Source organism: Oryza brachyantha, chromosome 8 (genome assembly GCF_000231095.2).
Source record: "Oryza brachyantha chromosome 8, ObraRS2, whole genome shotgun sequence".
In the NCBI taxonomy this organism is placed as follows: domain Eukaryota; kingdom Viridiplantae; phylum Streptophyta; class Magnoliopsida; order Poales; family Poaceae; genus Oryza; species Oryza brachyantha.
The window spans coordinates 17,586,356-17,608,627 of record NC_023170.2 but is presented as its reverse complement, the minus strand read 5'-3'; the positions used below and the strand labels follow the sequence as shown (position 1 = coordinate 17,608,627).

General features: G+C 45.0%; 5 protein-coding genes across 5 annotated transcripts; 1 reads left to right on the top strand and 4 right to left on the bottom strand.

Annotated features, from left to right (window-relative positions):
* Positions 1-464: 464 nt before the first annotated feature.
* LOC107304811 lies at positions 465-1,305 on the bottom strand. The gene has a single exon (XM_015840429.2). It carries the CDS (start codon positions 1,171-1,173, stop codon positions 769-771), a length of 405 nt encoding a protein of 134 aa, XP_015695915.1. The 5' UTR covers positions 1,174-1,305; the 3' UTR covers positions 465-768.
* A 2,687-nt stretch (positions 1,306-3,992) lies between these two features.
* Positions 3,993-4,679, bottom strand: LOC121055192. Its single transcript, XM_040527104.1, has one exon. The coding sequence runs from the start codon at positions 4,628-4,630 to the stop codon at positions 4,208-4,210; it is 423 nt and encodes a 140-aa protein (XP_040383038.1). The 5' UTR covers positions 4,631-4,679; the 3' UTR covers positions 3,993-4,207.
* Positions 4,680-7,392: 2,713 nt separating this feature from the next.
* LOC102700550 (protein ABSCISIC ACID-INSENSITIVE 5-like) lies at positions 7,393-8,267 on the bottom strand. The gene is made up of 2 exons (XM_006660301.3): positions 7,823-8,267; positions 7,393-7,726 (listed from the first exon to the last, which is right to left on the bottom strand). Exons 1-2 carry the CDS (start codon positions 8,210-8,212, stop codon positions 7,616-7,618), a joined length of 501 nt encoding a protein of 166 aa, XP_006660364.2. The 5' UTR covers positions 8,213-8,267; the 3' UTR covers positions 7,393-7,615.
* A 2,698-nt stretch (positions 8,268-10,965) lies between these two features.
* Positions 10,966-13,779, top strand: LOC102713841 (acyl carrier protein 3, chloroplastic-like). Its single transcript, XM_006659604.3, has 4 exons — positions 10,966-11,097; positions 12,085-12,183; positions 12,617-12,739; positions 13,409-13,779. Exons 1-4 carry the CDS (start codon positions 11,047-11,049, stop codon positions 13,535-13,537), a joined length of 402 nt encoding a protein of 133 aa, XP_006659667.1. The 5' UTR covers positions 10,966-11,046; the 3' UTR covers positions 13,538-13,779.
* Positions 13,780-13,986: 207 nt separating this feature from the next.
* LOC102700265 (beta-galactosidase 11) lies at positions 13,987-18,178 on the bottom strand. The gene is made up of 13 exons (XM_006660300.3): positions 17,882-18,178; positions 17,649-17,761; positions 17,464-17,530; positions 17,179-17,271; positions 16,910-17,053; positions 16,638-16,732; positions 16,409-16,514; positions 16,244-16,328; positions 16,053-16,171; positions 15,619-15,971; positions 15,427-15,536; positions 15,219-15,328; positions 13,987-15,133 (listed from the first exon to the last, which is right to left on the bottom strand). The coding sequence occupies exons 1-13, from the start codon at positions 18,170-18,172 to the stop codon at positions 14,291-14,293; spliced, it is 2,529 nt and encodes an 842-aa protein (XP_006660363.3). The 5' UTR covers positions 18,173-18,178; the 3' UTR covers positions 13,987-14,290.
* Between the last annotated feature and the right edge of the window lie 4,094 nt (positions 18,179-22,272).

Genomic DNA, 22,272 nt, shown 5'->3' with positions numbered 1-22,272 from the left:
CTTCTCTCCCCAGCTAAAAATAATTAACCTGGTAATGGAACCGTACGTTTGGTCACTTGCATGAGTATATAGTAATAAGGCCCCGATCGAGCTGGCGAGAAGAACAAACATACAGAACGTATGTTCATGCAGATTATGTATGTACACCGGAATAATTATGTATGCAAACCACTTATATAGAAGCTTGGCGCAAATTAATTAGCAACGAATTCAGACATAGATCGATCAATCTTTTCGTGGGTTAGGTTGATTCGATCATATTTAGGGATGCATGCGGCTTAAGCTATCATCCAGAATTTATCGATCCATCGATCGATGCAATCCGACCCCATGCATGCATGGAGCGTAAATACGTACACATGATCGTCATTCGTCCATGGATCGATCGGATCAGCACATGATCATCGATCCATCGATTAATTTGTTTCAACAAAATTAAGCTACACATAATAAATATTTGTTCATATATATCTCATACATACAAAAGTTATGTATATAATTTACACTTCAATTTGCTCAACTCGAGTAAGTTATGCATCCATTTCTTCTCCAGCTGATCAAAGAAACAAAGCAATCAAGAGACGATTAACTGAAACCTCTAACAACGATAATTTACAAAGTAGAAATTAAATAGCTAGGCTAGCTATCACACCTTTGATTATTTTTTTTGTAGCATCAGTTTGAACAAGCTACGCCCTGCAAATAACACATATTTACAAACAGGTCCCTCTCCGGCTCCGGCTCCGGCTCCGGCTCCGGCTAGCCTAGCTACTCGCTCGCGCCGCCGGCCTTAGCCTTGGCCTGCTTCCTGCCGCCGATCGGGGCCGTGGCGGCGTAGATCTCGGCGATCGGGCGGACCCTCCTGTTCCTCCTGGGCCTCCCGCCCACCTCCTGCTCGTCCTCGTCGTCGTCCACATCGCCCAGCTGCAGCTGCCCTGTGCGGCGCGGCGGGGGCGCGTTGTTGACGGAGCGGGGCGAGGCGGAGGAGGAGAAGGACGAAGACGCCGACGCCCAGCCGACCCGCGGGCGCGAGCCCGACGAGCTGGTGGTGCTCTCGCTGAGGCGGATGAGGTGCTCCGCGGCCGCCAGCTCCAGCGCCGTGAACAAGCTGAAGCGCCGCCCATCCGCCTCCGCCTCCTGCTGCCTCCGGCGCTGGGCTAGGGACCCGTCCATGGCGGCGCGGTGGGTGATTGGATTGGGGGTGAGGTGGAGAGAGAGAGAGAGCGCGCGAGCTAGGTCGCGGCGCGGCGGGGCGGGGCGTGGAGGGGTTGGCCGCCGGTGAATTTCGTGTGCTCTCTCCTCCTCCTCGATTTTTTTTTTGGATGCAAATAAAAATTGAAAATTAAAAATAAAGGGGGGGGGGGGGGGGGGGGGGGTTAATCGATGTGGTTGCTGCGTGCGGCGTGACTCCGCGGAAACCGACCTCGGCCCTACGATACCGGGGGGACACCATCAGAAAGTAGAGGGGGTTTTCTACAAAAAGCAGCCTAATTGTTTGGCTGAAATTAAATCTAAGCGAAATTGATTATAAACTATCAAGAAATAAGAGAAAAACCTACGGTGTTCTTATCTATCTGAAAGCAAAACCTCCACATATGTACTTATTTTTATTTATCTAAAAGCAAAGACCAGATAACTGTTAAAATACCTGGGTGATTGTTTTTTATGGAAAAGCCAAACTATGTATTTACAAATAAAAAATAATTTATAAATAAAATTTATATATATATATATTCTTAAAGATTTAAGAGTTAAGAGTTAATGCTGAAGAATAAACTTCGATGAAAATTTCTTAAACCAACTCTAAATTTAAGATCTAAAATTTAAATTTTGGTTTATAAGTATAAATATAAGCGAAAAGATTGATGGTTTAAAATTAGCTTTAACTCTAAGTTTTAACATTTAATTTTTAGCTTATAAGAGAAAAGTGGGCTCTGAAACAAGCTTACAGGAAAATGTGGCCGTGAGGAGCCCCAACTAGGCCTCGATTCTTCTCTTTTCTTCGAGGGGGTTATTTGCAAAAGAAAAATGATAACCGGATGGTCGAGAGGGAATTCCTAGGTGGTAACTACAGGGGCTGATGTGTAATTTGGGGTTTTTGTTGAGGAGATAAACCGAAAAAATGGGAATATAGAGGAAGTGAAAAATTAAGGTGGGCAGAGACACGTCATGACGGCGCACTTCACGTGGCTCGCAGCTGCCTCCCGGTTAATACCCTCGCGTTGACAAGTCAAACTCCCCGGCCTAAGCTACACGTAACGTACCAGCTGCTAGTTTTGGAGTACTCCCTCCGTAAAAAAAACAGCTTTTCGCTTTTTTCGGTCTTGACCCTCCTCTTTATTTGAATATTTGAATTTTTTAAAAAAAATTAGACACAAGTAAAATACTATTTATATTTTATCATCTAATAAAAATAAATTATTAATCGTAATTTTTTTTAAATAAGACGGAGAGTCAAATATTATATTAAAAACTAAAAAGTTAATTTGTTTTGGGACGGATTTAGCTAGCTAGCCTGGGCACGACTCATCCAGATGTGTTATGCTACTAATCAGTGGCGGTTTTGGGTTCTCCGTCGTACATAATTCTTTTAAATATCATCAATGTAACATATTTGAATATATGCAATACAAGTATAAAACTGATAAAACAAAATTACCATCACCACTATCAACATTCCAAACTTCAAACCACTTGTACGCACTCAAAGCAAAGATATAAATTACCGTAACGTCAGATCACTCGACACATTAAATTCTTATCACAAGCATACTTATATGTTTGTAATATTTTGATACGTGACACTTTGTGATCCTCCCAAATATGGTTTCAGTTTAATTTGTGTTACATATAATTGTAGAAAAATAACCGATGAAAATTCTGTGCGTATGAACACTTTTGTTTTTTTTTAAAAAAAAATCATCAGTGTTTAGATTGTATCCTGCTCAACTTTACGAAAGCTAAAAAAGAATTGGATTTGGTGTATAATTCTTAACTTATAATTTCATAAACATGACTGTAACTTGTTTTCGGTAGATACGTACAATTGTATTTTCTAGAAAACTATATAATCTTCATCACTATAGTTTAGATATATCGGGATCGGACAGTTGAACTCTCTGTCTTTTAGGATATTTTTTACCATTCTAATTTATCTTAAAATAAGTTCATTATGAGTAATCATTTCATTAGAGCTTGTTAAAAATAAGTCACTACAGAACACAACATTTATGTCGGGTCTTAAAGCTTATTTATGCCGAATAAAGACCCGGCAGAAAATCTCCGGCACAAATGAGATTAATATTATTATCAGCCACTTGTAGCACATTGTAGATAAAATAGAAAATAAATGTACTGGATTCGATAAAGAGTCCTTTTGTTTTGTATTAGTGTAACAGGTGAAAAATGAATTTGAACTCTGTAAGTGGGGTGTAACGGTGGACACAACAGAACCGAAGTACAGCGGACCACGCATGATCGAGTCTTGTTCAACCAGAAGTGGTTATCAGACGACGGTGGCGTTTGGTGTTCGTCCTTAGTTTTTGTCGGTCAGATTAAATATATAATGCATGCATTGGAATATATAGATAAGCTGAAGCCGCAGTACACACTCGGTCAACCTAGCTATATAGCTTATCTATATGAAGCTTGATTAATTTGGTCATTAAGTAATATTAAACATGTAGGAGTAGTACTAATATTGTATTTGTGTCGCCCAGCAGCTAAGCGAGAGCTAGCTAGAGCTCGATCGATCATCTACGTGTTAATCCGTGTCGTCTTGATTTGGTGCGAATAATGGCGTATATTTTTGCCTCGCCGACCAAGCATTGCCATGCTTGGTTGCAGGCCAGACGATGGATAGCGTCACCTTGTTAACTAGCTCGAGCAATCTCTAGCCACCTCTGGAAGCTTCCAGAAGCAAGCAAGCAAGCAAAGCATTTGATTTGATCATTTCGCAGAAATGTGTACATATCACAGCACAGATTCACACATACAGAAGTACCAGACCGATCGGCGTCGTTTGAAATCAAAACTCGGAAACTTTGTACAAATTTGCTGTTTTTTTTTTCTTCAGTCCATTCCACGCGCAGGCGGCGAAAGGAGAAGATAAATAAAGAGGAAAAAAAAAGCGAAAGCAGATGAACACCCTGGGAGAAGGAAATATTTACAGAGAGACCCAGGCATCCGCGCGGTGTTCCCGATCCCTCTAACGCTGCTGCTGCTCCGGCGGCGGCGGCCGCGGCTTGATCTTGTTCTTCTTCGTCTTCATCATCCCCATCTCCTCCTCTCTCTTCTTCCGCTTCCCGCCGCCGTCGTCGCCGCCGCCCTTCTCTTTCACCGGCCGCGTGGCGGCGTAGAGCTCCGACAGCAGGCGGTACTTCTTCCTGACCCTCCTATCGAACCCCATATCGTCGTCGGCTTGTAGAAATTCCCTCGCCAGGGCCGCCGCATCGGCGTTGTTCACCGACAGCGTGGCCGAGGAGGAGGAGTCGCAGCCGTCCTCCTCGCAGCCGCCGCCGCCGCTGAAGCTGGCGCTGAGCTGCACCAGCTGGTCCGCCGCCGCGAGATCGGCCTCCGTGAAGCCGTCGGCCCCCATCCCGGCGGCGGGCTTCCTCTCCTCCACCTCCATGCGATGCGTCGCGCCGGCCGGCGATCTCTCCGCGACCGCGAGTAAATAGTTGGGCTGATTCGCAAAAAAAAAAAAAAAATCTTCGCGGGGCTTATATAAGAAGCGAGCCGGCCGGCCGGACGGACGGACGCCGCGCGAACCGACTTGGCCCGCACGGTGCCGTGAGCCGCTGACGCGTGGGTCCCAGACGCCAGTGACCGTGGCTTGGGACCCACCTGTCGGCGAGCTAGCCAACCGGAGGCGGCCGCGTGGATGGGTGCGGGTGGCGTTGGTGTCACGCGCGGGGGGCTGCGTCCTCTCTCTCTGCGCGCGTCGCGACGGCGAATGGTGCGGACGGTGGGGATCCTCTGCGGACGGATCGGAGGCTCCTCTCGCGGTTCCTTCGCTGGGATGGGGACCCCGGTTGCAGTTGGCTGTTTGGGTGGCCACACGAGATCCCAACCATGGAACGGAGGGTGGCTCGACGGCTTCGGCCGGGCTGGGCCGGGCCGGGCTATCCCTACACCGCGCTTTCAATAGTGGGCCGGGACGAGGTCTCTATCCGCCCAATAAAGCTCGTGCTCTGCTCACCACACGTGGATAGGTCCATATTGGGTCCCTCAAGTATTGGGCGAATTTTGTTTACGTCCATGAACTGCAATAGCAGGTATAGATTGCAATTCTAGTCTCTCGGTGGTTTCGACGATGGTTTTGGACTAACGTGACATGTTGACCCTGTCACCATCCCACGTGGCGCTGCTTACGTGGTAATGCTATTAGTTGGTGTATTTCTCACTAATCTTTGCATTTTTTTCTTAAAATCCATGAAGGGATTTACCTGTTGAATAAGACGCAGCTCATTCTCTCTCTTCTCTATTCCCTCCCCTACATCATCACTACTCCTATGTAGTAACACTTCAAATATTAATATATGAAATGACTAAAAGATAATCTTTTGATATCTTCTAGTATACAGTGCCTCTATCTTATAAGAGTTTATTTTTGTGATGTTTATATTCAACGTGTGATGGTCTGTCTTATATAAAAAATATTTTATGATATATATTTTTTATTGTTATTAGATAATAAAAAATAGTACTTTATGTATAACTATTTTTAATTATTTTTTTATTTTTTAAAATAAAAGGAACAATCAAATACTACATCAATAAGATTATTTTTTAGTTTTTTATACAATGTTCTGACTCTTCGTCTTATTTGAAGTTTTTTTACGATTAATATTTTTATTCTTACTAGATGATAAAACATGAATAGTACTTTATGCGTGATTATTTTTTAAAGTTTTTGTACAAATTTTTCAAATAAGACGAGTGGTTAAACATTGGATATGAAAAAATCAAAAATAAAATTATTACGAGACGAAGATAGTATTAAATAAAAAATTTATAAAATATATTTAAATTAAGACGGATGTACCAGTAGACTACTCCGTACTAGATAAAAATCCTTATATTTTAAGTCAGCGATACCTGCTACTGGCAACTCTGCCCTGCTGCCCCTGCCATGCGCAATGGCATTGCAGCGCTTTGCAGTAAGGGTGCAGCATCGATCCCCTAGAGCACAAACAGTATCAAACTTACTAGTTTTGTAGTTTTTAAAAAGTTTTCTCAAAAACATAATATCAAATTTTTGATATTTAAATAGAGCATTAAATATAGATGAAACTAAAAGCTAATTATACAGTTATGAAAAATCTTGAGATGAATCTTTTGAGCCTAATTAGCCCATAATTAGCTATAAGTGCTACAGTAATCAACGTGTGCTAATGATGGCTTAATTAGGCTAAAAAAATTTGTCTCGCGGTTTCCAGCCGAGCTGTGAAATTCGCTTTTTTCATTCGTGTTCGAAAACTCTTTCCGACATCCAATAAAACGTTCGATATATGACCCTTTCCTAAAAAAATTTGTCGCATAAAGAAGGCCTTACAGTCTATTTGCAACCTTGCCAATTCATTAATAGCGCTAAAACTTTATCACTACCAATTCTTTGATAGGGTAAAATTTCATATGGTTACACTTGATTAATGCCAAATCTAACCCCGAGATACATTGGCTTCCATCCAAAACAAATGAGTACTATTTAAGCTACCAAAACATTGTTAGGTTATACTTTGGTAGCGATCTAAATAGCCCCTTTAGCAATAGTGGAGTGATCTGCAATCGTTCTCCACGCACAAAAATAAATACTCCCTCCTCCATATTCTTTATATATACGTTCGGCCATTAGATTTATTGAAAAACTATTCAAATATATAAAATTATAACCTATACTTAGAGGTTTTATAATAATAAATCAAATTATAGCAAAATATTTAATAATTATATATTTTTTAAATAAAACAAATGGATAAATATAAACATAAAAACCAACAACGCCATATATATAACCAACAACGCCATATATATATAAAAAGAGAGATAAAAACCAACGACACCATATATATAAAAAAAGAGAGATTAAAGCCGGCCGATCGAACAAATAAGGTGAGCCATGGATTTCAGCTACAGTAGCAGGAAACAGTTGTTAGTACACGGGTGTAAGTACACACGTGTGCTTGTATGACATCTAAATAGTCATTAAAAATATGAAAAAATTTAATAAGATAGATTAATATGATTTATATCACTCTATAAACATGCAAGTTTAAATTCAACTTGTATAAGTTGTAGCAAAAAAAGAAAAACAAAACTGAAACTAAGTATACGCATATTCATAATTGTTTTTGTTATTTTTGCTACAACTTGTGGAAGTTAAATTTAAACTTGCATGTTGGTGGAGTGATATAACCCATATGCTTAAAAAAAAATTCTTCCCTGTAGCAGCAGCCTGTGTTCACCAAAATGTGGGGTATTTGAGAAAGCCATCTTTGTAGAGGCAAGCAGGCAGGCACACGGTCACTCTCACCTCAGCTCAGCTAAATTAAGCCGCCAGCTAGTCTAGTACATACTGGAGTAATTACCACTAACCTTGCTGACTAATCAAATATCACAAATTTACTGGCTGATCAGAACGTCGCGAATGACGTCCTCTGCACGTCGGCTTCGTCGGCGCCGGCGCCGGCGCCTCCGTCTCCGCCTTCTCCGCGAGGGCCTTCAGCTGCACTTGCACGTATACGTACATACGCATCGATTAGCTAGGCGATGGCGATGGCGATGGCGACGGCGACGGCGATGAAGGAGACGGAGTACCTACCTCGTCGCACTGGTCGCGCAGCGTGGCGTTCTCGGCGCGGAGGAGGCGGACCTCCTGCTCCAGCTCCTGCAGGTACGCCTGCTTCCGCGCGCGCGACCGCTCCGCCGACTCGCGGTTCTTCATCGCGCGCCGCTTCCGCCGGTCCACGCCGCCGCCGCCGCCAACCGACGCGACCTGCTGCTGATGCAGCTCCGCGCGGTATAGCAGCTCCTGCTCCAGCGACGCCGCCAGCCGCCGTCCCGCTGCTCCGCCGGCGCCGCCGCCGGAGGAGGAGTAGGAGCGAGACGACGGGAGCCTGAGGCCGAGCGCGTCCTCAGACGCCGCCGGAGGCAACACGAGCTCGTCGTCGCCACCACTGCTACCTGCAGTGCCAGTGACAGCTCGCTCCATGGTCGCTGGCAGCAAAGACAGCTTGGGCTAGCTGTCTTGTTTTGGCCGTGTTACACTCGCGTGATCTTCCCTTGTTTCAAGCTATCGAAGCTATATATCTACAGTGAAGTAGTGATTGGTGTGCTCTCATCCGCCAGCGACAACGTCTACGTCCCATTGATAGAGAACTGCGACTTTAGAGCAAGTTCTAACAGTATAGCCAACTGCTAGCTTCAATTCATTTAATTCATATAATAGTTAGCTATAAAGCTTTAATATATATATGGTCTCATATATCATACACACACTCGTCTTGGGACTCGTGCTACAGCTAGCTATAAATTAGTAGCTTATTACTATTCTCTTTTTTCTTTTATCTCTTTAAAATATATTTACAGCTCGCTTCTAGCCTGCTTGTACCTGCTCTTACCATGATCACCGCATCTTGGGCCTCTTTTAGTGTGTTCACCGCTTCATAGTTTATTAGGTTGGTAATCCCCTTCGAATGCCACCATGAGAATGACATCAATTCGAGGTTTGCTGTCAAGTTATAAATTTTGGTGCGGGCTTCACTGAATTCAACAAGGGATTTCCATGGAGCTTGCCGTTAAATCTAAGGAGCTCAGACTGCAACCCTAACAATTGGATTTTCACAAATGATCTATCCTTTGCCCAAACGATAAACCCTGCATGGGAACTGTTATAAGAGACAGAACGGAAGAAATCCTCACAATCCAACCAACCATTAGCACAAGATGATTCAGATGCCGGCAAAGAGACTAATATCTTATTGGATCGACAGATGTAGATAAGGAGGTGTCCTACATGTTGCGGTTGATAGACCCAGAACACTGGCAATACCGCAACAAAATTTTGGATTGTTTTAGAAAAAAAAATATATCGTTCCAACGTACATATGCCCAAGAGAGAAACCCAACAATTGGGAATCTCAATACGGCGTTTTCATCGAGAGTATATTTTGGTCGAATGAGGCAGCTTACCTTTGTTTCGAGCGATCACGTGCCTGCAACCACAGGACTGTCCAGGGTGTGACCACCGTACACCCCAGAGTAGGAGACCCCTAAACGCCGTGAAACTGTCTGTCGATGGGTAACTAGCTAAAGGGGTGTTTAGTCGCTGAAAAGAAATTTTTTTTTATATCACGTCGAATTGGTTGATCGGATTACGCGCGGAATAGGTTTTTGGCACGAATAAAAAAACGAATTTCACGGCTAGCCGGTAAACCGCGAAACGAATCTTTTGAGCATAATTAATCTGTCATTAGCATATATAGACTAACCATAATATGTTGTTTTAACTCAGCATGATTAACCATGATATGTTGTTTTAGACTCAGTTCGTACATGCTAAACAAGGTCATGCATTATAATAAGCATTTTACAAGTTTACGTGATAAATTGCATCGTTCCAATAGTTTATGTAGCACTGGTATACTTTTTTCCCCTTTCTTTAATGCGTTAAGGGCAATCCATAGGTCGAGCTCCGTGTGAAGCCTTCTTCACACTAAACAGGGGTGTTCATATATACTGCTATCCGGGGTCACAGTAACAGGCTAGAATTTTAATATTTAGTTGTTTTAGTCTATATTAATCATATTATTAGTTAAAAATAAAAATATTATATGTGTTACAATATGTATAGTACCTCAGTAATTTTTTTTTCGCCACCAACACTAAATAAGGTCTGCTTTGTAAGCTTAAGATGCAGATATATTCCTATGTTGTGGGTGCTCTTGGCCTGACAATTTGGCAAGCCACCAAAAGAATAATAAGTTTAGGCAAATTGAGCCCAGTACGGAGCTGATGATAATTAAGGAGATTGTTAGTAACTGTTAACTGAAACTGGCAAGGAATTAATGGTCCAGACTTTCATCAATGCGTGCTAAATCTGATCGATACTTGCGTCCTGCACAAATCCGAAATTATTTGCCCCATCATGCTAAATTACTCCAAGTTTGTTGGCCACCTGCCTTGGGCTATCTCTACTGATCAGCAAGGTTCGGCCACACAGGCAGGCAGGTTGTTTTAACGATCCATATGTATTTTAACGGACGAAGGTATTGCTTTTTAATATATGTTAATTATTTTTATTAAAATTTTTATGTAATTATATGAAAAACGAAGTTGTAATTAAAATATATTTAGTAATAAATCTGATCATAACAAAATAATTACATGAGATTTCCGAGTAATACGAATGATCAAACGGGCTAAAAAAAAGTTATCAATGCCACCTTATATTAAAATTAAATATGGAGGGATTTTTTTTTTTGCGACGAGGTTGCGTAGCAGTTGTACCAAATCTTCTCTTCTTCAGTTCATTTCTTGCAGGAAACAGCATATGCCTGCCTCGTGCATCACGAAAACGGTATGGCCGACAATATGACCCACATGATCCCACATCTATCAACAGAAATGAACAAAACACAGAACACACAAAATAATCAAACAATTAACATGAGAATCCAGCGCAATCTGTCTTCGAGTTATAAATTTATTTTAAAATTTTGAAATGGATAATAATAAGAATAACAACCCCGGCGTGTTTGCATGGAAGCTGCACTGGGCCGGCCAGCCCATGGGCCTCACAAGACAAACGGGCCGGAGAAGAAGCAGCATGACTAGGACAGGACATGACAGCTGGCGCCACGTGGGCCCCACCGTCGATACACTCGATGCCACCCCGCTCCCCCCCCCCCCCCCCGTGGTGCCCCCGCGCTATAAATACTCCTCCGGCCAGACCCCGTCGCCGTCACGCGCTTCGTGCCCGCCGCCTCCTCTCCTCTCCTCCGTTGCCGTGCTGCTCCGCTCGCCCGTCGCGTCGTCTCGGCTCCCATGGCTTCCTCCGCCGCCGGATCCGCCCTCTCCTTCGCCAGCCCCGTCAAGGTCAGACACTCGGATCATCCAACGCCACTGCTTGCTTCTTGTTTAATTCTTGTGTCGATGAGTCGATCGATCTGTGGCTGCACCGGTGCTGCTCGGGGTGCTGCCTCTCGCCGGATCTATGGCTTGGCCTCCGGTTCACCCTTCTCCCGCTCTCGTAGGAGTAGAACTGGTACCCTGCCTGCCTCTGATGGGAGAAACGGCGAAAAGTTGTTTTCTTTTTCAAGTTGATAAGTAGCAGGAGTGTCCTTTTTGTGCTTTGCCGATCCATTTTCCAGAGTGGATCCGGACAGATCTGCCCTTTTTTTCTTCTACCAGTATGTTGAAAGTTTATAAGTTTACTTTGTTGTAAAGTATTAGAGACTGTGGTAGATTTGCATAGTACTGATGAATTCGTTGGTGGGATTTGTACTGTTTGTTGGAATGGACGGTAGTAATATGTTGTTTCTTTCAAAAAAATTTTTTTGATGTTTCTTTGTTTGCTCCATAGGTGAGATGACAAATTGTTTGGTTCTGCCTTCCCTTCTTTGGGTTTGTCCCCTAAAAAGTTGGTCTGCAAATTGCATCGTTTGTCTTGTCTTCCCTTGCTTGCTGCAGCCTGCATAGAAGAGACTATATTCGCTCTGCCATCCTCTGGTTTTATAGCATGATTTTTGTCCTAAGGCTTTGTAAAGTTCTTGCATTTAGGCAAGGTAGGGTCGTTGTGCCGTTGTAATAACACATCTTACCAGTAATAAAATACTATTGCATTGGAGAATTATGTGATTGTTTCTGATCATGATCACCTCTGGCAATATTATGGTTCCCAACACCTACTGGCTAGTGACGAACATTCAACACATACTGCTAATCTAAAAAAAACTCGGTGCATTTAGTGAATCGCTTGAACACTATTTTCTAAGCTATGATTTTTTTCCCCCTAGCGACAGCGTGCTAGTAATCTCCTGCATTGCTTCTGTAATCTAATGAATATTGTTCCATGAATTGCAGGCTGCCAACGCAAATTTGATTTCTTTCACCAGCTTAAGGAAGGGAAATGCCTTTCTCCGCCTGCAGCCAGTGCCTATGAGATTTGCTGTTTGCTACGCCGTGAGTTCTATACTTTATCTCCATGCATGGTTTTTCCTCAATTGCTGCTTTACTATTCCATGGATGGTTATCTTACCTAGCACTTGTGTTATTTCTGGTTGAATGAAAATTTTCAGCTGGGACCAAAACCTTATGTTTGTGACTGAGGTTAAATGCTTTAGCTGTTAGCAACTCACTATCTTCCTTCATTTTTCCATTCTAGAAGGATCCGTCTTTTATGCTTGAGAATTGTGCTTCAGTGGCAACTGAGCAAACCCTTTCTCTATTTAAAGCTTTCTTGTAAAATCGTTTACTCATTTTCTGCTCTTTTCTTCAACTTAGGTATCAGTATTCTCTACCACTTAGGCAATTGCCTTTGTATTTTATATTGTTGTGTTTGCTTGCTACCATTTGAGAAGTGTTTCCTAAAACTTTTGTTTATCTCACTCAACAGGCAAAAAAGGAGACAGTGGATAAGGTTTGTGACATTGTTAAGAAGCAGCTTGCTGTTCCTGAGGGCACCGAAGTTTCTGGTGCATCCAAGTTCTCCGATCTTGGTGCTGATTCACTGGACACGGTAATTCTCCCCATAGCATTTTTACTGATGTCATGCAGGTAGTTGTTTTGAACCAAGCATCATCTTACCTAAATTATCTAAATAGTTCGGTGATTCTTAGCTGTATTTTTACAATCCTTTTGGCTCTTTAATTACCATATGAGGGATGCTTCGGTGACATCTCATTGTATTAGTGGCATATAACCTTCTTTTAGAGATGTAGAATTGTTATGACCATACCATACTGTATTGTGAGGGCAGTGAGGCTCTCATTCATGTAGCACATGGCTGGAGTGCCTTGTCCTGTTAGTAATTTTAAGACTAGAATAACGGATATATTAGAATTTCTAAGTCACCACGTGAAGTATGGCTATGTTGCATTGGGGAGATTTGCTCCGGTCCAACAAAAAGTACCTCAAGGTATCAAATCATTTTTCACCGTTGGATCTATCCTGATAGGATGTGCACGGTTATATCCAACGATCAGTACCGTGAGTACCAGTACCTCAAAGTACTTTTTGTTACTTTTTGTTGGACTGAAACAAGACTCTGCATCCGGATGGAAGTACCCAAACTAGATATTTACTCTATAAGTTAAGGCACATGCGCACACTCTCATTTTGAGTAAAGGATTACAAGTTCTGAAGTTCCTATTCGCTAGCTGCCAAACTCATTGTTGCTTCCTTGTAGGTAGAGATTGTAATGGGTCTCGAGGAGGAGTTCGGGATCAGCGTAGAAGAGTCGAGCGCGCAGTCGATCGCAACGGTTGAAGATGCTGCCACACTCATCGAGAAACTTGTTGACGCAAAATCACCTTGAAAGCCCCAGATCACCATGTCGAAGCTCGTAAAGTAGCTCTTCTTCTACCTTGGGCCAACCCTTGTGGTTTTAAGATTATACTATCCTATTTGCTGTTTTATGACTCGATGGTTCGGTGTGTTCTTCTCAAGATTGCTGTCCCCTGTGTCGTAATAATATCAATCAAAGTATTTAAGCTGTTGGATAGTTGAATGGTAAATTTTTCTGCGCCTGTGGTTGATGAATGATGAGTTGGCTACCTGTAAAATTCTGGAAGGTTATGGTGGACAGTGGTCTCAACAAGGAGGATGTGGCATGTAAGTTAACCCTATAATAATAAATTAATAATATTCTTAAAGATAATACTATAATACTAGTATGTTATATAAGATGCGTCAGATACTAAGATATTGGTTCTTGTCCGAGGAGCATGTTCTGCAAAGGAACTACTACTATATAGGTGAAATGAATGCACCACATTAATGTTGTGATTCTTATTCACCAAATGGAATGTTGTACCATTTGCATGTCGTCTCTTCAATAATTAATCAATCTACAGTCATCAACTACATAGGATCATGAATGGATGGTGATCACGAACAAGTTCTTGCCTAATAATTCCCAGTGAGTTGGAACCAATCAATCAAGTACAACAGGAGCAGCATCAGGAGAAGGTTAAGCTTAAACTATCCGATGGATGGATGGATGGATGGAGACGAAGACGAGAACGAGAGAGCAAAATGTAAGAGCAGCAGAGCAGAGCAGATGGCTGAATTATTGCGCGGCGGCGGCGGGAGGCCTCTTGGAGCACTTGGCCTGGACGGCGAGCGTGGCGGTGGTGCCGGGGCAGTTGGCGTCGCCGCCGTAGACGTCGTGCGCGACGGTGAGCGAGCAGGTCTTCTTGCCGACGCAGGCCTTCTCGACCACCTCCTTGGAGCGCGGCGCGTGGCAGCTGCCGAAGGTGTAGTTGCCGCAGATGCCGAGCGGGTTGCCGTAGCTGGCGAAGACGATCTGCCGGATGGTCTTCTTGGGCGGGCACGACAGCACCGCCTGGGGCCTGCCGTCGCCGGCGACCGCCGTCAGCTGGCTGTCCTTGCGCTCCCACGTCCGGACGTGCGCCGGGTTCTTCTCCGAGATGAAGGTGCAGATGTTGTCGCGCTTCACGGTGAGGATCATGATGGCGTCCGGCCGGCCGCCCTCCTCCTCGAACAGCATCAGCACGTTCCCCGTCGGCCGGAGCAGCAGCCGCGGCACGTTGTACAGGTACTGCGACGGCTTGCCGAGGGCGTGCCGGTACGACACCCAGTACCGGCCGAGGCTCTCGCCGTTCACGTACAGGTTGCCCTTCCCCATCGGCGTCAGGTCGATCACCACCGGGTCGTCGCCCGACGGCGCGTCGAAGTGCCGCCGGTACCACGTCAGCGACTGCGCGCTCTTCCCCGGCTTCCACGCCACCGTCCCCATCCCTTGCTCCGTGTACACCTGCCGCCGCTCGCCGTTCAGCGCCACCAGGTGCCCCCACCCGTTCGTCGTCAGGTCCAGCGTCCCCGTGTTCAGCCCCTGGATCGTCACCGTGTGCACGCCGGCTTGCCGGTGCTCCAGGTACGCGCCGCTGTCCTGAAAACACCAAGCTCCATCGTGTCAAGCTCATTCCCTTCCCCGGCCGTTAATGGCGGATCAGCTGGAGCTTCCGTTTCACTACCATCATCCCGAGCGTCGTGGAGAGGATGGCGATGTGGTTCACGCCCACCTTGAGCTCCATCACCACCTCCATCGTAAACGCCTTGTTGATCTTGGTCCCGTGCCCGACACCTATGCGCACGCGCGCGCCACAGCCAACAAAGTCAAACCCAAACCAACACAACAGCGAGAAGACGACGACGACGAAGGCATCCATGGATCCAAGTTACCTACGAATACGTCATTGACGAACGCCGCCACGGCGTGCCCATGGCTGCTCACCTCCAGCACCGGCCTGATGTCCTTCCTGAACGGCATGTCGTCCGCCTCCAGCCGAAAGCTGGCACGGAGCCACACGATCAAAACTGGTCGGTGCATGCAACTTAACATGTATTTCACGACCGGCCGGCCGGGTGGCTTACCTGGTGGCGTACCAGAGGTAGTCGGTCTTGTCCTTGGTGAGGTTGTACTGCTCGAGCGGGCGCTGCGTGCGGATGGTGGTCTGCTTGTAGCGGGGGATCTTGCCCTCGGCGAACATCTCCCATGCGTTGTTCTGCACCGTCTGGTCGGCGAAGTGGAAGGTGCGCTGGTTGTGCTGCGAGTTCACGTGCTGCGTGCTGAACACCACCGTCTTGCAGTCGGCGAGGATGCTCACCGACCGCCGCGCCACGAAGTACTTCTGCCCCCGGAACGTCACCGTCCCGTCCTCCTTGGTGTTGTGGTTCGACAGGAACGCCACGCACACCTTCTTCTCCGCGATCTCGAACACCCTCGCCTGCATCCATCCATCGCCGATCGATCAGCAGCAGCAGCAATGGCGGCGCCGTCGTCGTCTTCCTCTGGCTCGCTGCCTTACCTCGTAGAGTTTGCCGAGAGGCTGCGACGAGGGGTTGCCCCAGAGCAGGGCCTTCTTGCAGAGACGGAGAGCGTGGTGAAGGTCCTTGAGATGGCCCCATTTGGGCTCCTTGTACAGCCCTGCGCCATTTTCATCCATGGTTAAATTGTTCTTCACCTCGAGTTCATGAATTGTTCAGAGCTGCAGCGTACCGAATTCGTCGAGAGGGGCCTCGTCGTAGTATCTCGGCATCACGAACGCGGCGCCCGTCCTTCCAAGGTTGGTTCCTCCATGATACTGTCAATAGTTCATCAGTTCTGTCAGAGATCTCTGTCAGCTTTGTCAAGAACAGATTCACTGTCGCTGTTCAGTGATACCATGTAGTAGTTTGCCATCGTGCCGCCGACGGAGAAGAAGCGCGCCACGGAGAAGGCGATGTCCTCCGCTGACCGCTGGGACGGCGGATCACCGAAAACTCTGTACCTGTAGACATCACAAGAACCACCACACCAAAATGAATACCACATGTTAATTAATCAAAGTCTATATAACAAGCAAAATTGGGCTTTTTTTTTTACTGAAATGTATAGTAGTCTAGTAACTTACTGAGCAGTCCAGTTTTCAGTCCATAAGAGGGGCTTGTTCTTGTCAGTTGGACCTGGCCATGTATCTCCACAGTGCCTCCCATTGCAGGTAGGGATCTGTTGGATAAAGATATAATTCAGAACTAACAGCTTCATCAGGGCAAATCCTTAAAATGATGAGTGCAATCAAATTCACAACGCTTTGGCCATTCAGTGCACTACAACACACATCTTATGCTGACTGAAAGACTAATGAGTTGTGAGCTATAAAATGTATGATCTTAATGAGGTTACCACTTCACCAGGAGCTTTAGTTTGCTTGCACATGATCCATGGAACTCCGGTATCGGTGGCGGTGGCCATCTTAGCTGCCCAGTTGATGTAGCTGGTGCCATTCTCTTTGAATGCCACTTCCAGGTGCTGATACTCATTCTCAATCTGTTACACATGCAGAAACATTTCACCAAGAATCACCATCAGAATTCAGAACGCCATTAGCCGATCAGTCCTTGGGAGATCGACAGATCTCTGATAAGAAACAATAGAACATTTGGAAGATGAACCTGTGACAGAATGATCGGGCCCCCTTGTGACGCAAAGAGTTTTGCGTCCTTGAGCTTGTTCACTATGAGAGTCACAAACTCCTTCATGTGCTTCTGCACATATGAAGAACACGAACAGGTTGTCAGGTTGTCAGAGTTTTTCAGAACCCACAAGCTGCAAAGTTCACTTCCATTTCTCCCAAAAATGCATCTGACCAGTGTTTTGGACAAGATATTTTTTGAAATTTGAACCACTAGTTACTGAATTTTCAAAAAATGGTTGAACCAGGCCGTCATATTTGTCACCTTGAAAGGCTCATTGTCCGTCCGGAAGATAATGTCAGGGACCTCCCGTAGCCAGTAGGGCAGCCCTCTGAAAGATAACAACAGAAGACGAAAACAACAACAAGAAGAAGCAAAAAATTAAAGAGAGTCTCCATGCAGAGATGAAGAGGCATGTCTGAATGAGAAGTGAAGCCACACAAACAAACCCATGGTTCCATTCGGCCTGCACGAACGGCCCGATCCTGACAATGCCGTACATCTCGTTCTCCTGGATCAGCTTGAAGAACTTCACCAGGTCATATCTCCCTTCGAAGTTGTACTGAATTGGACAAGCAAGCAGTCGATGAATCGATCGAAGGATGGGAGAGAATTCATGAACACACACATGGCAATGAAACAGATCAAATCGATGGAGCATGCCATGCCATGGCGTACTCACCACGCCCGGCTCAGGCTCATGGCCGTTCCAGAAGACGTAGGTGGTGATGACGTTGAGGCCGCCCTCCTTGGCCTTGCTGATGAGGTCGGGCCACGCGTCGGGCGGGCTCCGCGGGTAGTGGATCGACCCGGAGAAGAAAATCTCCCTCCGGCCGTCGATGATCAGCGACCGGCGGTCGTAGGTGATGGTGGTGCCATTCTTGGTCAGCTCGTAGGCCGACGCCGCCGCGGCGAGCGCTGCGGCGGCGGCGACGACGACGGCGAGCACCGCGGCCGCTGACATGTCATGCATGCAATGCAAGGCGTGCGGAGCGCGGCGGGTGGAGGAGGGCGGCGAGGACAAGGAGCAAGTGCGGGCGGCGGCGGCGAGCGCGTGAAACCAAGGGCTAGGCGGTGGCGCTGGTGGTAGTCCTAAAGAAGGAAGAGGAGGAAGGTGGAAGGAGGAGGCGGGCTGCGGGGGAAGGAGCGGCAGCGCGGGAACGAAGGGCGTCCGTCGGGGGGGGGGGGGGGGGGGGGGGGGCATGCGCGGCTGCTCGCGACGTGTCCCACGGTGGTGGCCGGATTTGGCGCCGGCGGAATCGCGCGGTGGTGCAAGAACGCATGCCGCATGCAGGAGGAGATCAAAAGGAGCCTAATTTTGGAGGAACAGGGAGGGAGTATTATACAGGAAATGTATAAATAGTTAAATACTGCTTACACGAACGACTTCTGAGTTACTCCCTCCGGTTAGAATATTTGTTGTTTAAAACCAGATTTGGTTAAACTTCTCCGATCATCAATAATTTCTTAAATTCTTAGGTTAAGTAAGATAAATGATACACATATATTGTTCTCGAAAAGTTAATATCATAAATTTATGAACTTATTAAATTTTATAAGCTCACTGTAGCAAAAAAACGCACGTTAGAATTTTACAAGTTTGATAAAATCTTATCCTAAATACAAATATTTTGTGACCGGATGGAGTACGTACGAAATAGAGACTTCTCTTATATCCTATAGAGGAGACAAGTGAGCCCGTATGCTAAACTAGATGTTGTATTGTTACTAATGGTGTCGTGTGCTTTTCTATTGATCATGTTTCCTAGGCCTAACAATATATAAGAGGAAGTATGTTAAATCAAAGATGCCATACGAAAGGGTGAATAAAAAAATTAAAATGCTGTTAAAATTAAGTACACCAATCAAAACCGCTCTAAGTGCCTAGGTGTTAAGTGATCCTACGTTTTACAACCTAGAGCCTTGTTAGCAATTCTACTAAGCCCACTCAAAAAATTATATAATAACATAAGAGAGCGAGTAGTAAAATAGCAAGAAATGTAAAGAGAAGGGAAGTTAGATAACCTGAGTTTTTTTCTGAGATATGGCATATCGGCAAGACGGCAACTACCAGTAGTTCTTGTTGAAGCATGCTATATGTTATATAAGAGTGTTGCTCCCTCCTTTGGTCAAAAAGTCCAAAGGTGTTCCCATATGATGGTTCTTCTCTACTTCAAAAGGTGAATTCCAACCCCTCCACAACACTTCAGGTCTCCTACAATCTTTTGAGAGATCATCGAAATCGTCTTTAAAGCCGTCTAGACATGCTGAGATATCACGAGTAACAAGAGATGCCTTCTCGCTTGGAGCACTACTCACAAAGCTCTTGGTGGGTGCATACAAGGCTACGAGAAGTTTGAACGAGCACTAAGCTTGAAGAGAACGAAACAATTTAGCTTATAGGATTGACTCTTGGGTTTGCACAAGTATGCACCAGCTTGGGAGCAATCTAAAAGTCACCCATGACACCAAGAAACCATGTTTATATAAAGCAGCTTGAGCCAACTAGTTGTTTGTGACCGTTGCGAAAAACCAACATGATTGCATAGGGTCGAACAACCTGGTCCTGGCATAGACTATTCCGTTCTTTACATTTTTTTCAATCGACACTAAGGATGTGTTTGGTTGGGGAGATTTCATGGGTTGGGATGGAGCCAACCCGGTTTTGCCCTTGTTTGGTTTGGGAGTCGGAAGGAGTGGGTCGGACCTAGGAGGGAATATTCTAGCCAGATTCGGGGTGGGATGATCCGGCAAAATTTGCCGGACCGAGCCGACCCAGCAGCGTGCGCGGGCACGCGTGAAGAGGGCCCACGCAAGGGTGAACTCTCCGGAAAAATCACCGGTGCATAGACCGCATCTCCCTCCTCCGCTCGCGATTTTTCTTCCCCTCGGCGTTTCTTCCTCGTAGGCGGCTCAACAGCGACAGGGGGAGGAGAGGAGGCTGCGGCGGCGACAGGGAATAGATCGGTGCTGGCATCAGGTGCTCCCCTCCCTCCTCTCCTCTTCACCTCCTGCGTCTCGTCCTCGCTATCGGAAGACGGCGGCGGCGAGGCCGATGACGTGTCGAGGCTGCCAAGGAGGGAGATGAAGCTGAGGCACCCGACGAGCATTTCTTGCTGCCCTTCATTGATGTATAGGTCTTTTTAGATGAATATGATGCATCCTCTCATCACTCCAACATCTGCAAATCGGCAGTACCATACAACAAGCGGTTAACATTTCGTGCGAATTTCATCCATTTCAAAGTTTGATCGATTGTTCAACCGTGTCATTTGTTGCTTGTTGATAGCCAAAAGACATATTGACAAAAGAAAAATAATTTGTGATTATTATCCTTATATTACTTAGAACGTGGATTAATTGGCTTGTGAATGTTTTAAAAATACTATTTATGTGTGAAGAATTGATGTATTGATGCATGCACGTAACTATTCTCAGTTTGTAAACTCAGTTGGTAACTTCACATATTTGTTGTGAGGAGGTAATCTCACCTTTGCATATGAGGAGGTTACTCTACCTACTTGTCCTACCAAAATTCATCCATCCAAACACAGGATAGGTTCATTCTATCCATTTTCATCTCTCTAACCAAACAGAAAACATGCTCGCTCTAACCCTTCATCCAAACAGAAAAATGAAACCGCTCTAAACCAAAAAAACAGGAATGGGTCTAACCCATTCTAACTTATCCCCAAACCAAACACACCCTAAGCATATAATTATTGGGCTCTAAAGGTCCTAATAGTCTGACCCCCACTTCGATTGCACATTGCACCTAGCCGAGCTTTGAGGTCCGTCCGGCAGTGGTAAAATAAACAATAGGACAGACTGTCTAGCCTCACGCTAGATTGTCTGACTCAATGTGATTGGACTATATGGCATGGGCAGGACTATCCAACCTAGGATGATCAAATATATCAACTTTTCCGACATCTTGTAGGCAAAGTCTAAGTCAAACTATCAGGCTAAAGTAATCAAGCCCTTGGATGGATCGTTTGACTAGTTTGGGATTATTCGACTAGCTCAAGTCATTTGTCTGATCAACACATGGTCATATCAAACATTGAACTACCTAGACATTCTGACCATATTAGGATTATCCAACTCACATTTAATCAACACATGATCACTACTAGGCCGGATAGTCCAGCATCTATCAACAGAAAAATGGAAATGCTAAGTACAATACCATCGTCTTACATGCTATTTGGGGTTACCAATCTAAACTTTTCATACATTCTATTTTATTATGGTCCCCCAATATCTTTTAGAATATTCAACAGATGACGCATTGTTGCCTGCTTCGCCTCCCAAGGCAATCTCCTAGTTCACCATTAATTAGGCATTTGACTCATTTTTCACATGGCTTAGACTTTTTACCTTGGTTTGATAACTTTTTGCTGATTTGAAAACTTTTGTTCACCTTGATAGGCCATGTCCAATCCCCTTTAAAAAATTTTCCATCTAGATTTGACAATTTGCATGCAGTTTAAAAACTCATGCCGCATTAGGCAACTTGGATCGATTCAGAGACCTATGCCTTGATCATGAATATGGATTTTGATTTGTTAAGGGCCTTAAGGCGGTTTGTTCTGGTATGCAATATAGCTCATGTAACTTACAAGAGGCTGATTGGATCCATGGATTTTTTTTCTCTTATCACATCGGATGTTTACACGTTAATTAGAAATATTAAATATAGACTGATAGCAAAACTAATTGCATAAATAAAGGTTATTTCATGAGACAAATTTTTGAAGCCTAATTAATCCACGATTTGCAAATGTTTACGGTAGCATCACATTCGCTAATCATGGACTAATTAAGCTCAATAGATTCGTCTCGTGAAATAGTCCAGATTATGGGGTGAGTTTTAGTAATAATCTATATTTAATATTTCTAATTAGTGTTCAAATATTCAATGTGACAGAGACAGAAAAAAAATAGAAGGGAAACAAACACCCTCTAACAGAGGAAGCCGCTTCATGCCCTAGGCTTGCTGGCATATAAAATGAGGTGAAAACTGAGTGCCTGCTACTAGTCTTTGGGTTAAAGAACTAAACAATCCACCGT